The 17219-nt window shown below is 41.8% G+C and overlaps 1 protein-coding gene across 1 annotated transcript in view; it reads left to right on the top strand.

The window, feature by feature from the left end:
• Positions 1–17053, top strand: part of CENPI (centromere protein I) — a 17966-nt gene extending 913 nt beyond the window's left edge. The window contains exons 3-20 of the mRNA XM_009078860.1: positions 725–843; positions 2316–2423; positions 3621–3669; positions 3984–4030; positions 5810–5899; positions 7457–7585; positions 7845–8006; positions 8262–8382; positions 8586–8674; positions 9001–9118; positions 9279–9343; positions 9829–9914; positions 10700–10835; positions 12977–13101; positions 14189–14237; positions 14391–14624; positions 16471–16512; positions 16931–17053. Coding sequence (XP_009077108.1) covers positions 725–843; positions 2316–2423; positions 3621–3669; positions 3984–4030; positions 5810–5899; positions 7457–7585; positions 7845–8006; positions 8262–8382; positions 8586–8674; positions 9001–9118; positions 9279–9343; positions 9829–9914; positions 10700–10835; positions 12977–13101; positions 14189–14237; positions 14391–14624; positions 16471–16512; positions 16931–17053 — 1892 coding nt within the window. The remainder of the gene's footprint in view (positions 1–724; positions 844–2315; positions 2424–3620; positions 3670–3983; positions 4031–5809; positions 5900–7456; positions 7586–7844; positions 8007–8261; positions 8383–8585; positions 8675–9000; positions 9119–9278; positions 9344–9828; positions 9915–10699; positions 10836–12976; positions 13102–14188; positions 14238–14390; positions 14625–16470; positions 16513–16930) is intronic.
• The last annotated feature ends 166 nt before the right edge of the window (positions 17054–17219 follow it).

The raw sequence follows: 17219 nt of genomic DNA, 5'->3' as shown, positions 1-17219 counted from the left end.
CCCTTTGTCCATAATTGCAAGTTTCCGAAAGGCTCCAAGTGTGCCCTTAGCAACCATTGTGTCTTTTCCTTGCTGTAATTGTTTGTGTAAGTTACGTTTCCCCAAGATCAAAATAAACAGACACAGTTGTATTAGTGAAACTTGCTAAAATGAAAATGTCATCCTAAACAGTCAGTCTAGCAGCCAGTGCCGCCCTCATGTTGCTTTCTTTGCAAGGTTCTTCACCATTTGTACTTGAAAATAATGAAATATTCAGGGGAAAAAACCCTAAACTTCTACCTCCCTCCAACACAAGAGGAGCACACAGAATCCTTTCCCCATTATGCAAGTAGTTTAGTGCTTTTCTTCACTTCAAATGATCAACTCATCTCCAGAACACTGATCTGCTGCTCTCTGACTGAGCTCACAGTCACATACTCTTTGGTGAAGGAATTGGTCTTTTAATGTTACCAGACTTTGTGTTACTTTCTGTAGTCTTGCCAAGAGTCTAAAGACTATTTCAACACTAAAATACTCAATATTTCATTGTCTTTATTTAAACTGGAAAGAAATACTTCTCACAGTTTTTTGGGGTATAGGTAAGTCCTGTCTAGGTTCTTGTACACTCTTACTGAATGAAGCTCTGAATAATCTTGTCCAGGGGGGATTTTGACCTAAGCTGCAAAACCATCTCGAAGAACCTGATCCATGAGCACCATCTTATTTGAAATTGCTTGTTTTCCAGTTGATGCAGTGAACACTCGTTTACTGAAGAGCCTCATTCCAGCCTCAGAAATACCACAGAGTTCTGTGATTACAGCTGTGTCTTGGCTCTGTGTCAGCAAGTGCTCAGACAACGTCCAGGTAATTTTTTGTTTGCGGTAGTTATTCTTTCTGCACAGGAATGACAAGGACAGGTTATTTTCAGGAAGCAAGAATCCTGAGGTTTTAATGTGCAAGGTCTTACACAAGGTACTGTCATTCACCAAGATTGGCACAGGCACCCATTGCTGGAATGGCAGTAGGAACCAAGAAACTTTTTATAAATATGAGTGGGAATTTGCACAGTTCCTGCTTGCCTTGTGTCTCTGAGTTCCTCAGGACTGGTTTCTCCACCCACATTTGTATGAAATACTTCAGCTATGTGAGGCATTCTTCAGCTTCAGCAAGGTTAGGTTCCCTTAGGTTATGTGTACCTTGGTCATGGCAACATGGCTGAACATTAGCCAAAGACACAATCTGCTTAAAGGTTTGCATCATAGAATCATTTAGGTTGGAAAAGATTTTTAAGACCAACGTAATGCTGCCAACTCCACTAAACCATGTCCTTAAGTGCCACTTCTACATGTCTTTTAAATCCCTCCAGGGATGGTGATTCAACCACTTGCCTGGGCAGCCTGTGCCAATGCTTGACAGCCCCTTTGGTGAAGAACTTTTTCCTAATCAACCTAAACCTCCCACAACTTGATACTACTTCTTGTCCTGTCTCTTGTTACTTGGAAGAAGACACCAACACCCACCTCATTTAGCCTCCCTTCAGGGGGTCATAGGGGGCAATAAGTTCTCCCCTGAGCCTCCTTTACTCCAGGCAAAACACCTGCAGCTCCCTCAGCCACTCCACTTGAGATTTGTGTTCCAGGCCCTTCCCCAACTCTGTTGCTCTGCTTTGTATCCTCCAGCATCTCAATCTCCTCCTTGCTGAGGGGTGAGCACATTCAAAACTCTGTTTCCCATACTTCATGCATTGGTATACAGTCACAGTGAGGTGTTGGAGTGTATGCATTTCCCAGGAGGGCTGCAAGAGGATACCCCATAGCCATGTCTTGTAGCCACTTCCTGTGCTGCATGCCTTTCCTGGAAGTATCCTCACATGAGCCTGATTTTGCTGCGTGGGTGGTCTCTATAACTCTCCCCTTCCCCATCTTTCCTGGTTTAAAGTTATCCTTACCAGCTTAGCCAGTGTGTTGGCCAAGACCTGCCCCATTTATTGAGGTGGATTCCATCTCTCTCAATCAGCCATTGAGCCACAAACAGCGTCCCATGGCTATAGAAACTAAAAAACTCTGTTGCCAACACCAGTGATGGACATGGCCTGTTGTTTGCTTGGTGATTTCCTTGGGAGGTTTTCTTCCACAGCTGAATTACCCTTTGCTGTTGTTTGTCTGTAGCTCTCTGCTTGTCCTTGAAAGTGATGTGTGTCCTTACTGATTGTGACTCTTGGGTTGGCCAGTGACTGCTCTGCTTTGTTTTTGCTCTTCACTTGATATATTTATGTAATATAATGTAGTATGTTCATGTAATATAACATACGTGTTATGTTTTTTTCCTATCTGCAGCTGCTTTTTATAAAGTGGCTGATCACAGTGTTCGACTTCATTGATTGCAAGGAACAGCTTCGTGCCCTCTATGGTTATTTCTTCTCCCTCCTGCAAGATGACAGGATGGTAAGGAGAGCTGCAGAATGTATGGAATTGACAAAATGTATCTGTTTGTTAGGAATATGCATATTAATGATGTGATTAGTCTGGAGTTGCTGTTGGTTAGAGACCATTTTCTGATGGCTGGAATTTCTTGTCTCTGGGGTTTTTTTGGGTAATTTAGATCCATAAACAGAGAAGAACTGTAGGATTGCTGTGGTCTGGCTGGTTAAACATGTTTCCAAGAATTGTTTTTCTGTATCACAGAGTGATGAAATATTCTGTCTAAATTCCCAAGAGTAGCTATGGTGCTGCAGTCTCTGGGGCTGTCAGACATCATCAGCAGGTAAAGTTTCCTGCTCGTGGGAAGAAACTGGTTTGTATACCTTTTGCAAAAAAGAAAAACAGTCCTTTTGGAGCAGTGTTTAACGGTGAGAAACAAAATACTGTTGTACTTTATTGATTTGAAATGTGGCTTAAATGAGAACAAGCATTCAGGAGATTTCTGCTGTGTGGCAACTGTAAAATCCAGGTACCAGAATATTGAAGTGTTTGAATTCAGTGCCTATTAATATGATCTTGACAGTCATGTTAGATATGAAATTGTTCATATGCTTTCAGTTTAGGATATTTTCTGGTTAAGACTTGTAGAATTCCCAAAGTTCTGAACAATATTTCTTGTAAAGTTGTTAACGGTTTTAGCTGAGCTTTAGTTACAATATTTTCATAAAACTGGATTTAGGTTCTTACTGTTTAAAATGACATTTTCAGGTATGATGTGTCAGTGGCAAAGTGCACCAGAGCTGGTGTGAAACTAATTGAAGACCTTTACAGCCTTAACTGTAGTTAGAAGCTCTAAAAAGGTACTTGGCTTCAAAGGTGCCTTTGTTTTTGAAAATGTCATTGTCCTTTCACTGTTGACTCCTGGAATTTCTAGACCATGTTCCAAAAAGACGAGATCCAAGCTTACTGAAGAGCTTGGACACTATTGGGACTGTTCACAGTGCAGATAAATCTTCTAAATGAAACTGCAGGCGAGACCTGTGGAAACCATGCTGTTTCCTAAGGGAAGGAAAGGGTACTCTGCCCCAAGGGGATGCAGGGATGGCTTGAGACAGCCAACTGAGTGAAGCAAATCTCTTGTGAAGCCGATGTGCTACTTTCTGTGTGTCCTGGCTGGCAGTCTGCAGCAGCAAGAGAGTTCATTGTGCCTTTGCTTTGCAGTGCCCATACGTGTCTCACCTGCTCTACCTGCTGACCAGGAAAGAAAATGGTGAGTCTGTCACCTCTATGAGATGTAATGACATTTTGTTTCTGATCCTGTTTGCTAGTACAGCCTTTTCTTCCAATGCAGCTAATCCAATGATTAGCCAATAGAGTGCTTTTCAGGCAAGGAAACATGAGTGGTAATTCAGGCAAAAATTTGTGTAACTCTTTCTGAATTGGAAAGCTGTTAGCCTAAAAATGAGAATAATTGGTTCTGCTTGCTTCGTCATGATTTTATTCTAAAAAGCGATATTACATTTTTGCTTTAAGGTCTGATACAGTGGTTTTTAAAATCCATTATATCCTTGATTATCTTTCTAGTCAAGCCCTTTCGGGTTAGGAGACTGCTTGACCTCCAAGCAAAAACGGTGAGTTTATTTCAACTCTTGTAGAGTTTGTACCATGGCTTATAATACAGTTTGTAAGACTAATGCCCTCACAACAAGATTTAGAAGACTGGCTGGGCTTGGAATTGTAGGTTGTAGTCTCTGCAGCATCAAAGCTTGTCTCTCTTGCATGTGCATCGCTGATTTCCAGGTGTGTTTTGTGAGCATGTGCAATGACATGCACAAAGCTCTTTTTTATGGCTAGGTATGAAATCTCTGAAGCAAGGGACAGCTTCATTTTTCTATTATACTCTGTAATTTTCTATTCATCTTCCTTTTGCAAGTGGTATAAAATGACTGAGAAATCTAAGATTGTAGAGGGTTTTGCTCCTTTTTTAATAAGAAAAAGCTGTTGCTATAATATGTTTTTTAGAAAGCAGAAGGCTATTTCATCATTTTGATTGTTAAATTCCTTTTTATTAGTTATGTCTGCAGAAAGCTCTTTCTTCAATGCCCTTCCTATGGTATTTTATTGACACAGTTTCTACTCTTTCTTGCATTTTCAGTTGTTCATCTGTGGTTACTTGGTGATATGTGGCTTTAGAAATTTAGCTTTTACTAATCACTGGGGGTTTTTTTGCTTCTACAATAATCAGTTTCTGTATTAAGAACATACCCCACATATCTTCCCTCTTGTTCTGCTATTAGAGTCAGTCTCACCTCTGTGCTTGGCAGGATCATGGAGCAGATTCTCCTGGAAGCTCTGCTTAGGCACATGAAAAGCAAAGAGGTGATTGGTAATAACTGACCTGGCTTTACCAGGGGCAAGTCATGCCTGACAAATTTGGTGGCCTGCTATGATGGGGCCACAGAATTTGTAGATAGGGGCAGAGCAACTGATATAATCTACCTGGACTTATGCAAAGCGTTGGACACTGTCCCACATGACATCCTTGTCTCTAAATTGGGGAGACATGGATTTGATGGGTGGACCACTCGGTGGATAAAGAACTGGATGGATGGTCGCACACAGAGTTGTGGTCAGCAGCTCATTTCCCATGTGGAGGCCAGTGAGGAGTGGTGTCCTTCAGGGGTCGGTGCTGGGGCCTATACTGTTCAACACCTTTGTCAGTGACATGGAGAGTGGGATTGAGTGAACTCTCAGCAGATTCACTGATGACACCAAACTGTGTGGGGAAGTTGACATGCTGGAGGGAAGGGATGCCATCCAGAGGAACCTTGACAAGCTTGAGGGGTAGGCCAATGCAAACCTCATGAAGTTCAACAAAATTAAGTGCAAGACCCCAGCTGGAATACTGTGTGCAGTTCTGATACCCTTAACATAAGAAGGGCATGGAACTATTGTAGCAAGTCCAGAGGAGGCTGCAAAGTTGGCAAAGAGGACTGGAGCATTTCCCCTATGAAGACAGGCTGAGAAAGTTGGGGCTGTTCAGCCTGGAGAAGAGATGTTTGTGTAGAGAGCTCATAGCAACATTTCAATATCTGAAGGGGCCTACAAGGGAGCTGGAGAGAGGGACTCTTTGTTAGGAACTGCAATGATAGGACAAGGGGTAATGGGTTCAAATTGAAGGAGGGGAAGTTCAGGTTAGATATTAGAAAAAAGTTTTTCCTATGACTGCTGAGATCCTGGCACAGGTTGCCCAGAGAAGTGGTGGCTGCCCCAACTCTGGTGGTGTTCTGGATGAGGCCTTGAGCATCCCGGTCTGGTGGGAAGTGTCCCTGCCCAGGGCAGGAGATTTGGAACTAGATGATCTCTAAGGTCCATTCCGGCCCCTAAAATCCTGTGATTGTATTTGCCAGGGAATGCAGTCCCATCTGCAGGCTCTGCTGTCACTTTACAAACTCTTCCGTCCAGAACTGGTCACCATAACTCTTCCTGGGAAAATGAAGGTAAGGAGTTACATTTGAACTATTTGGAACCAGAACTTACCAACAGGATTTGTACTGAGCTTTCCATTTAAGCTAAGCTATAGTGGTTTAAGATTAATTCTATTTCCTTTCCACTAAGTAAAATCAGGTTTAGATGAGGATTCCTTGCCGTGCATTTTGTTTCCTCTTCAGCATAATGAGATGATTTGGTATGGAATGCTATCTGCCTTTATCTTATGAGGATTACTTTAATCCTCCTTTTGATATTCTTGCTGGTTTTGACTTGTTTTACACAATAAGTTCTTCAGGAAACAAACTGTCTAATTTGTCAAGGCATTGTCCAAATTGCTGACTTGAGTACAAATAGCAATGGAAATCAGGAAGTAGCTTTGCACTTGGAAAGTCTGCCATAGGAAAGAGGGGAAAAAAGCAGGTAAAAATGTGGTGAGCTTGATTTGTCAGAGCCTCAAGAAACAGCAAAAAATCATGACTCCCCTTTTAGAGAGGCCTGTGTGTGCTCTTAGCCCTTTGACCAAATAGAATATATATAGCAGAAACAGAATATGTAACAGATAAGAGCAGCAGATGAGACCTCAATTGTGCAACAAATTTCTATTGGTACTTCAATGTAATAGACTTAAGGGTTTGGCATTTGGGTTTTTTGAGGGTTTTCTAGGCAAGTTGAGTTTCTCTAAGATAAATTTGATTGTATTTCAATTTGCTTGTGAACTTGTTCTGTAGATAAAATACTATACTATAATATGATGTAATAACTTAGACTATAATATAAATATAATAATTATACATGTAACATATATGATAGTTAGATGTTCTAGGTAATTATACATTGCATTGTGCTGCACAGTCATCTGTTGGAGAATTCACATTTTTGGCCTGCACAGAAGTGTGGAAAATAACTAGCAACTAAACCCCAAATACACCTTCAACTGTTATTATGAACACACTGTTTTAACTTGTGGAATCAAAGCTTGATTACCTAAGTCCAAACCAATCTGAATACTTTTGTAATGGTTTGGCACTTGATTAGAATTTAAAGGCTGAATGAAATTGAAATTACAAAGTTTTGTGCAGAAAAGGTGTTGTGTTTTTCCAGTTTTCTGTGATAGTATCTGCATTAATTTGAGAATTTGGTTACACAGGAGTTGTTCTGTTAGGGGGATATCACTGATGCTGATACTAGCAAAGTAACTAGCAAGTTACTTTGCTAGTAACTTGCCTAAGCATACTTTGGTCATGTTTTATTGTAATGTGTACTTGAGGTTTAATCTATGAATTGATGATCAATTTGAATGGGGATTACAAGTCGGACGTGCTGGAGATCCCTTTTGAGAAAAGGGGACATCATTTGAGAAGGAAGTAAAAGCCCAACTTGTTGAACTGTTGTCAAAAGGGGATGAAACTGAGGAATGATAAGAGAGCTCTGTGCTGTGAAAATCTGTCTAGCAGAGTTGAGTGTCAGTTCATCACTACAGTGAGGCTTATCAGAGTAGAAACTGATCTTACTGTTGCTTTGTCTTAGTTTGGTTACTTGCACAGATGTCTGATTTCTGTTTCCAGACTTACTTCAGGAATTCAGATGGCCCATGGAAAGCAGCAATCAATGCAGTACGACAAAGGAAACAGCAACCCTCTCCCCTGTTCCAGACACTGTTTTTGAGCACATCTCAACCTCGGTCACGAAAGAGGGTATGTTATGAGCCTAAGGTAGACCCTGGAAGGTGCCAAGCAGCAGTTTTCATGATGAATATTGTCAAATAATGAGAGTCTGGCTTTATGTCAGCACTGGGAAGGGTGGAGTGACTATATAGACATGCAGCATTCCCATTGTAATGAAGACCTGGATCCTTCTTTTGTACAACAGGGTCTTTCTGGGAACATTGGTCACAAGTGCACTCACCTGCATTGGAAGCAGTCATTGCTATTCATTCGTGTTTCTTTTCTACAGAAATGGAATGTCCAGTTGGTTATACCTGCAAGCAGTGCAAACACGAATCATTTAGGAGGGAACAGGGGGAAGAGCCTTGATCTGAACTGTCAGAAAGTGTCTTTTCCAGTGGAGCAGCTGCAGACCTTTCCTCAGTTCCTGCAAAATATCCACCAGCTGGAGGTGAGTTTCAGGAAGGTCTTGGTAAACTCAATGAATCTTTTGAGAGACCAAAGGATATTCCTCTATGCCCTGATGTCTGTGAATAGCATGTGGTCTACCTAGCTCTGACAGAGCATCTAGGTCTGAGAATGATGAATGGAAGACCTGGAGATGGTCTTGTTGCTGGTAAAAGGATTCTGTAACTGACAGAATGAGATCTGGAAATTTGCTGGTGTAAATACTGAGTAATTCTCTTTGCTTTGATTTCTCTTGCAGCTTCCTGCTCAGATGGCTTCAGTGCTAACAAATCCTTTATTACTTCACTACATGAATTGCGTCAAAGATGAATCTATTTACCTGAGGCTCTACTATTGGATGGGCCAGATGCTCCAGGAAGGTAGGAACTTAGCATTATCGTGCATGGTAGGGAGGTAAAGGTTATCTGAGGCTTTTCACTTTTCAATAATGGAACTTTGCTGTTCAGATATAGTGATAATCATATAGTGTTCAAACAACTGCTGGAAGAGAACTGAATTTGGTTCCTCATTGTGCTTGTTCTTGCTGTGCTGGTATTCAAATAGAGTATTCTCTCCTTTTTAGAATGCACCTGGTGTGTGGCTGATAACTCCAATGAAGAAGAATTCAAGAGCTTCCTGGAAACTATCTACAAGACAGAATGTTTCTTGCAGGTAAGTGCCTGTTTGGTGGAAGCCAAAGAGTTTCACAAAGTCTTCCCTTAAAGTACTTCTGGGACTTACCTCTTTCTTGTAGTAATTTTGAGAAGTGACAGTGTCTCAAGTAATAAAAACACATATACCTGTAGCAAGTCAATATTCTGGAAATGTCTGTGTTTTCTTCAGGAAAAAATAATTGGAGAATGATATTGATAATTTGAATGTCTTGGCAAACTGTATGGCAGGAAGGAGGTGTAAACCTCTTTCTCCAGGGTGAAAAGACCATGGCAAGGTACAGGCATATAAGCTGAGATTTTGAATGTGCCTCTCCTGCTTTGTAGGAGGGATTTTGTGCCTCTGCAGAGTTTCTGTGTAACTGCCTTCCTCTCTGGGATGGTTGCTGCTGCCGGTCACAAATCCTTGGGCTTGTGAGCTGGATTCCCCCGAGCATTTTCTCTGGTATGTGTTGCAGATCCTTTGGGTGAGGTTGGACAGTGTCTGATCCTGGGGGACAGAATTTCTGCACAGATATACTGCTGTATACTACAAGATACACAGATATTCTACTTGTATACTAAAAGATATACTACTTGTCATCCTGGTTTCTCATTTGTTTCAGAAATTGGGTCACAGCTCTATGATCCCCTGGCACAGCTCTTTTTCACATCATCTCTTTACTTTAAGGTAATTTAAGGGGGTACAATGGTGGTTTACTTCTAGCTGATACTGTTCTCTCCACTTGTGTCAGGTGTAACAGTCTGTGGGATTTATAGGGGACTTCATCTGGGGAAGTGTGTTCCCAAATGAGGATGAAATATATACTGATGGCTTAACTTCTTTGGGATTGAGTGCCTTTAAGATATCATCTTGGTTTTTGACTGAAATTCATCTGGGGCACTAAAAATAAAAATAACTGGTAGTACACAGGTCAGCAGTTTGTTTGTTTTATTGCAATTTTAAGTCAGCTTTTCCTGGAGAATGAGAGTTTCAAATACTGTGTAACACATACACTCAGTTTCAGGGGACATGCAATTATCTCAGTGTTCCTGGTAGTGCTGAGAAACTCTTGGTACCTTTCCTTGTGTATGTCAATTCTCAGGGCACTTTTTGTTTAGTAATACTGGCTTACATAAATTGTCCTCAGCCTGATTTCTTTTTGCCTCTTGCAGTGCAGTGTTCTTGAGAGCCTGAAAGAGCTATTGCAGAACTGGTTAAATTGCAATGCAGTTCATCTGGAATCAGAGCTGAATTCTTCGTAAGTTTGTCTTTAAAAAATGCAAACCATGTTCTGTGCATATTTTCTAGCCCTATCACCTAACAGAAAGACAAACTCGAAGGTTAATAATGCTGTTATAATTTTGCTCTATTGTAAGCTACAGTCAGTCCTGTTCTTTATCTTTTAAAGTATGTAAAAGAACACCCTCCCTACACAGACAGACTGAGAAAGCTGGGGCTGTTCAGCCTGGAGAAGGTTGTGTGGAGACCTCATAGCAACCTTCCAGTATCCAAAGGGCCTACAGGGAAGCTGGAGAGGGACTCTGTGTTAGGAAATGGAGTGATAGGACAAGGAGTAAGACAGTGTAAATTGAAGGAGGGAAATAAAGATTAACTATTAGGAAGAGGTTTTTTCCTGTGCGGGTAGTAAGACACTGGCACAGGTTGTGGCTGGCCTAACCCTGGCAGTGTTCAAAGCCAGGTTGGATAAAGCCTTGAGCAACCTGGTCTGGTGGGAGGTGTCCCTGCCCAGGGCAGGGAGTTGGGACTAGATGATCTCTAAGGTCCATTCCAACTTCTTAACATTCTATGATACTATTTCTCTTGATACTAAAAATTGAAATGTCCAGAAGTCAAAATCCTCAAAACACTGACAGCTGGGTCATGTTTATAATAACAGCAGCAATACATTTATGCCTGTGTTGAAGAACAAGTGCCTGTTGCTGAGGGCTTGGTGGGACCAAAGCATAAACTTCAATTTCTTGTTGCCACTTGCTGTTTGCATAGAGGGATATGTACTGGTGTTGTGCCATGTCCTTGTTGCAGGAATACCACACTCTCTGGCCTGGTGAACCTGGTGGCTCAGCTGATCCACTTTGTTGGATGGATCTCTACTGCTGCACTGCGTTTGGAACACAATTCCATGTTCCTGATGTTCTTCATCCTGAATTTCTATGAGACTGTGCGTATCTCAGTCATTCTGACTTTTTTTTTTTTTTTAATATGCCAAGGCTATTGGCATTTTTTTAAGCTAGAGCATAAAAACATCTTTCTCATAATAGTTTACAGAAATTTGTGATTACATGCAAGAATATTCCAAATACATGAGAGATCTACAGGTGAGAGCAGCTGCTGTTGCATCCGGAGGCAGAACTAAATATTCCATTAAGAAAGTGGTTGCTCTTAAGTCAGAGGTGAACTGTGGAAGGGGAAGTAACAGTAGGGCATAATGTGCCTTTTTAATGCTGACTTATAGGAAAGAACAATGTTCAGTTTCAAACAGCGTATCTTTCCATTAAAAATGGGTTGTTTTTTCTAGTTTGTTCTGTAGACAAACTGAGCAGCATCAAATTGGTTTGTGTGCTTTCCAGCTTCCTCACATCCTCTCTGTGGCTGTGCTTACTGTGAATGCCAGCCATGCTCTAACAACAGCAACAGCTCCTACAATTTAGATTAAATTACAAATAGTTGAAAAAACAATGATAATTCTGGGATCTACTTGTAACTAAATTGTGCATCTTAAATGGCATCTTAGTTACAAAACTAATGGGCAACCACATCTACAAAAGACAGTTTGAAATAAGGAAACACTTATTTTATGGGATTATACAGAGAATCAGGCACCCTTTGATGTATTATTATTGGGGCTCTAGCAGGCAGCTACGATTTGAATTTTTTTCTTGATGTTTTGCTTATGCATTCAGAATTCTAGAGATGTCTAAAATAGAGTCAAATCAGATGAGACAGTAAGTGAAGAGCCTAGATTTTTGGAAAACAGCAATAATTGGGTTAAATACAAATAACTGCCTGTAGCTTTCATGGCATAGGGAAAGGTAAAGGTGTGGCAAACAACCTTTAGTGGAAAGTCTGTGGTGAGATTAGGGGAAGGAGTCTGAAAACAATTGTGCCTAATTTAACAGATGTAAAAAAGGGTCCATCTTATGGATCGTGAGCTGTCACTGCTTGCTTTTTTATGGTCTGAGCTGTGGCAACTAGCTGTGCATATTCTTAGACCACTGCTCTCCTGACAATGATGAGTACCTTCCTGAAGGGCGTTACTTTGGGAATAGTTACCATGGCTAAGCTATAGAGGACAGTACTGTGTTACATTACAGCAGTATTGCTTGCAATGTCTTTATAGCTGAAGCTCTTGTTAAAGCTGCATAAATTCCAAAGTGTCTTTTTTGTAACTTGAAACTCAACCTAAAATTCTAAACATGAGCCTCATAATAAATCCATGTTGTATGGCCATATCATCTTCTCTTAGAGCAAAGCTTTATTGTGTGTTTATGCAATTCCAGCAAGGTCAAACAGATTTAGTTTACCAGTTGGAAGAGATGCATTGCCTGTTTGGCTTGTTGGTTTCAGCAAACCAGACTAGGAACAAGGTCAGGGCTAGTGCAATCCCAGCTATATATGTTGGAGTGGTCTAAAAGATAAGGAGAAAAATTGCTGCTTTAATCTGAATAGATTTGACTCAGCAAGTAACCATGTCACAACATATGGTTATACTTAAATGCATAGACTGAGATATGAACTCATGTCTCATAGTTGGGGCTGTTCAGCCTGGAGAAGAGAAGGTTGTGTAGGGACCTCATAACAAGCTCCCAGTATGTGAAGGATCTCCAGGGAAGCTGGAGAGAGACTCTCGGCTAGGAACCGCAGTGACAGGACAAGGGGTAATGGGTATAAATTGAAAGAGGGGAAATTTAGATGAGGTATTAGGAAGAGGTTTTTTCCTGTGAGAGTGGTGAGACACAGGCACAGGTTGCCCAGGGAGGCTGTGGCTGCCCCAACTCTGGCAGTGTTCAAAGCCAGGTTGGATGGGGTCTGGAGCAACCTGTTCTGGTGGGAGGTGTCCCTGCCCAGGGCAGGGGGGTGGGACTAGATTATCTTTAGGGTCTGTTCCAGCCCCTTAACATACTATGAAACTATAGTAAGAAGAAAACAGCACACCTGCCCTTGGCCTTCCCTCCTAGGTGAGGTTGATGGATCTGGCTGGAATGCAGTGTCACGCTCTCTGTTGCTCTTAGAGCCTTCGGGGTTTGTCCTAATCCTTAATCTGGCAGTAACAATCCGCTTGGATGTGCTTCATTCCTGCAGGTGTGTGACATGTACCTGGAGTACAAACTGCCTTTGTTGATATTGCCTCCTGCTGGAGTTTTCTACACAGCACTGCTTAGTATGGACTCGGTCACCTTGAATCAACTCTGTTACATTATGTACAGGTACTACAACTGGTGTGGGCTGTAAGGGACTCCTTACCTTCTTTCAGTCTTTTGGGAATGAAATTACTTTGGTGTAAAATCTGAAATCTTTTTCTTACCATGCAAGACAAAGCTGAAAGTTCCACTTGTGCCCAACTTTCATGATACAGGATTTTATAGCTGTAGTTCCTACTCTTTTTTTCAGTCTGTTATCCAAAATGACAGCAGGATTCTGACCTCTTTCCTGGTATTATTTCCATATCTTTGATATGTGAAGGCAGAAGTTTCTGTATTGTCTTGAGAGAACTGGAGTCAGCCAGTTGGATTTACTAGTAACTATGCAACTTCTCACTTGTGTGCTTAGACCACTAGAGTTGAGCTTTTCCTTACAAACTCTATCATGTGCTGAGTAGGAAGCACTTCTGCCACCACCAGACTTGGTGGGAATTTGGGACTGCCTTGTGCTGCTGGCAGATCCAAAGACAGGACTGTTCAGTGTTCTGCAGGATCCACCACCAAGGCTGTGGTTTTGGCCCTGTTAATTCCGGTGGCTGCATCTGAGAAGAGTAGCCAATAGCTGACAGCTGGTGCAGGGCTCTCCATGTGGCTTTTTCTCCAAGGAGTCTGCAGGGTAATTAACATGACAGGATGGTCTCTAGGAAATGAGGAGCTAGTGCTTATTATATAGAACAACTGTCAAGTTGCATTACTTCCAGTACTTCTGTTTCTTTGCTTAGTGAATGGAAGTTTTCCTTCTTAAAAATACATTGCATTTTGCTGCTGATTTTTTTGGCTGAATGTCAATTCTTGCATATTGCCTTTATAAGGCGTCTGTCCCAGGCAAACCAGTCATATCTGAATCATTTAATCAATTAGTCTCTTAAAGATTAATATTATTGGATGTGTCCTTACTCTGCCTGGAAAGGGTGTGTCTATGCCAAGTGATAAAGTCCTTGGAATACTTTTTCATGTCTCCTTTTTACTAACAAAGTTTGATAATCAATCTCATGGCAGAAATAAGTCTTTTTAACACATTCCTCCAGCTTTTTTCAACACTGTCAAAGCTTACAGGCTCTTAACTTTCTCTTTTGTTTGTTTTTTTTTTCAGGTATCGAACCAACTTGGTGGCTGCGAAAGAAAATGAGCGGAGTAAAAAGGTATTGTGGACGGAAGTGTAAGGTGCTAGTACAGACCTTAGCAAGGAATTCTGGGGAGTGGAGGGGAGATGTACTAATGGCATTCTCTTGAGGACTGGAGGGAGACCACAGCTGCTTTGAGGATGTTATTTATTGATTTGTTTTGTGCCTCAGAAAATCCTGCAGTTCAAGTTCAGTAACCGGACATACCAAGAGTACAACCAGTACATAACAGCTATGGTGGGCTGTCTGTGGACATCTCGTGTATTCCAGAAGGATATTCATCCTCAAGGTCTTCGTATGGATGATGAACTGCTGGAGAAAACTGCAGTGAAAGAATTTAAATCCAGCTTTAACGTTGTCCATCACCCAGCCATGATGTGCTATTCTGTTGACTTCCTGAAGCAGGTAATGGTGTGTAGGCCAACATTTGGGCCTTTGATGGCTCCAGGTGTTCTGTCCTGACAGTTTTTCTGGAGAAGTGTCCCTCAGTGTCTTGACTGACTTGTAGTCAACTGACTTTCAAAGCCTGCTGTGGCATTCTGAGTTTGTGTCAGAGCAGTGGCACAGTTTGAACAGCCTTTGTTTGCAAGGTATAAAGGATGAGTGTAACAGTTTGGGATGTGAATTTGAGCTTAGGGTCCTTTTGAGGATAGAACTAAAGTATCTAAATAATGAAATAAATGGCAATTCTGTAAAAGCTTCCCAATAGCGCATCCTGCTCCACAAAATAGGAGTTTGACCTAAATACTTAAACTATAAGGTCAAGAAATACATAGTTAAACTGTGTACAGCTGTGCATGGGAGAACATTTTAGCAGTGCTTTCTGGCTCTTGTGGTAGCTTTTGAGAATGGCTTATTACACTGGAAATACAAGGAGCTACTTCAAGTACAGAGGTGAGATAACATGATCCTCTCTTGTATTGTCTAGTGTGAGTTCTGCCAGTACTTATCTTGAATTCTGGGTGCATGATGTGCTCTGTGCAGCTGCTGAGGAGTGGAGGGAGCAGCTTGCCAGAGCTGTTATTGTTCTGAAATGTGGGTGCTGCTCTGAGACATCAGGTTTTGGAGGCTATCCAAGGGGTGCACAAAGATGCTGTTTTGTGAGAAATGCTGGCAGACCCCAGGCATACACAGGTGTGACTCCCTGAATGCAGCAAGGACACCTGAGGGTAAAGTTGAAGCAAAGAAATTGGTTAGGGACATGTCACAAATTTGTCTTTGTTTATGTGCTTAATGTCCTGAATTGAGCTCCTTACTGATGATTGAACCCAAGTTTTGTCTTTGCTGGAGGAGGCAATTTTATTTTTGTTTTATACAACTTCTTTTCCTTGGTCTTTCTCATATTTTCTGTCCACATAATTTCCGGTCTGAGGCTTCCTAGACACACAGAGGACCCTAAGCTAGAAGGAACCCGCAAGGATCATCAAGTCCAACTCTTAGCCCTGCACAGGACATCCCCAACAATCCCACCATGCCCCTGAGAGTGTTGTCCGAAGGCTGCTTGAGCTCTGTCAGGCTTGGGGCCAACAGCACTGCCCTGGGAAGCTGTTCCAGTGCCCAGTCACCCTCTAGGGAAGAACCTTTTCCTGATATCCAAGCTAAACCTCCCCTGACACAGCATCCTGATTCTTTCTTGCAGATTTTGAACATTAAAACAAAACACCCCACAAGAAACCAAACATAAACCCCCCAAAAAACCCCAAACAAACCCCCTAAAAAACCAAACCCAAAAATCTTCAGGTGGAGAATTTTTGCATTCTTCCTACTGCAGAACTAAGAAAGAGATTTTGCATAGGAGCTATCACAAATGTGTTTTATGGCAGGAAATAATCAGCTTTAGGACTATGTTTTCCCCAGGACTGCAGTGCAGAGCAGCAGAGGGCACTGCTATGCAGCACACTCCAGAGCACAAGCATCACCAGAGTAGAAATAGGTTGTCTCCTCTTGCTCTTTCTCATTGTTGGGAATTATCTTTCTAGTGTTGTGTAGGGGCAGCTTTTGTACTGGGGAGAGACAGTGGTTGAAGATACCTATAAATATTCCCTGCTGCTATCCAGTAATTCTGCAGCATGGCGCAAGAGGGTCTCCACATTACCTTGCCACTTGTGGATGTAGTATGATACTGGAAGTCTCTTCTGATTAAAAATTGATTCTTCTTTGCACACCTACAATTCCTGACTTAGGAAGGGACTAAGCAACTCTGGACATACTTTTTATCTGACTTGATGTTCTTTTATTCCCTCTGCTTAAGGCTTATCCCGATGATACCACCTACAACTTCAAGTTAATTAAGGTAAGATTTCCTGGTTTGGTGAGGTGAAAGCAGGCAATTTTCAGCAGTTATGTAGAAGAGGATGAGGTGATAATAATCACCAATTCCACAAACGCTCTATAAAAATTTTGAAAGGGGAAAGTTCCAGCTGTAGGCTGGATTCAGTCTCTTAGAGGGTCAAACCAGAGGACATCAACACCTGAGAAGTCGTGTATCTGTGGCTACTGGGCTACTGGGTTTATAAACATTTTCAATATCATGATCCTGATTTGTCCTGTTGAAGCTAAGAATGCGTCGCACATAGGTTTGGGCATTCGGGAACAGGTCGTACCCTGCACACCTGTGGGTGTTTACTGACTGGGGTGGATGTTATCAAATTGACCTAAGAAAGAGGCAAAGTGTTGTCCTGCACATCTGACTGTTTTCTCTGGTTGTACAGGGGAAGAAGTGGGACTGGTACCTGCAATATCTCTATGCACAAGGCTTGAACGGCCTGAAGGTTTTTATTGAAAGCAGCATCAATCGCATCTCTCTCAGGAAAGCAGAGAATGAAGAAGCATGACCTGGGACTTGCTGCAGCTTTTTAATCATCTGGAACAGTTTGCAGAATCTAAAGGACTGTGTCACTAATTCTTCCTTCCTCAGAGGAAAGAAGCAGAGCAATTTCTCTTGTTTGCATTTTTGTACTATCATCTGAAGTTAAGACGCAGAGGGAATGCTCAGGCTGA

Source organism: Acanthisitta chloris, unplaced genomic scaffold (genome assembly GCF_000695815.1).
Source record: "Acanthisitta chloris isolate BGI_N310 unplaced genomic scaffold, ASM69581v1 scaffold12497, whole genome shotgun sequence".
NCBI lineage: Eukaryota > Metazoa > Chordata > Aves > Passeriformes > Acanthisittidae > Acanthisitta > Acanthisitta chloris.
Note: the sequence above shows the minus strand (reverse complement) of the source record. Positions and strands in the feature narration are given on the sequence as shown.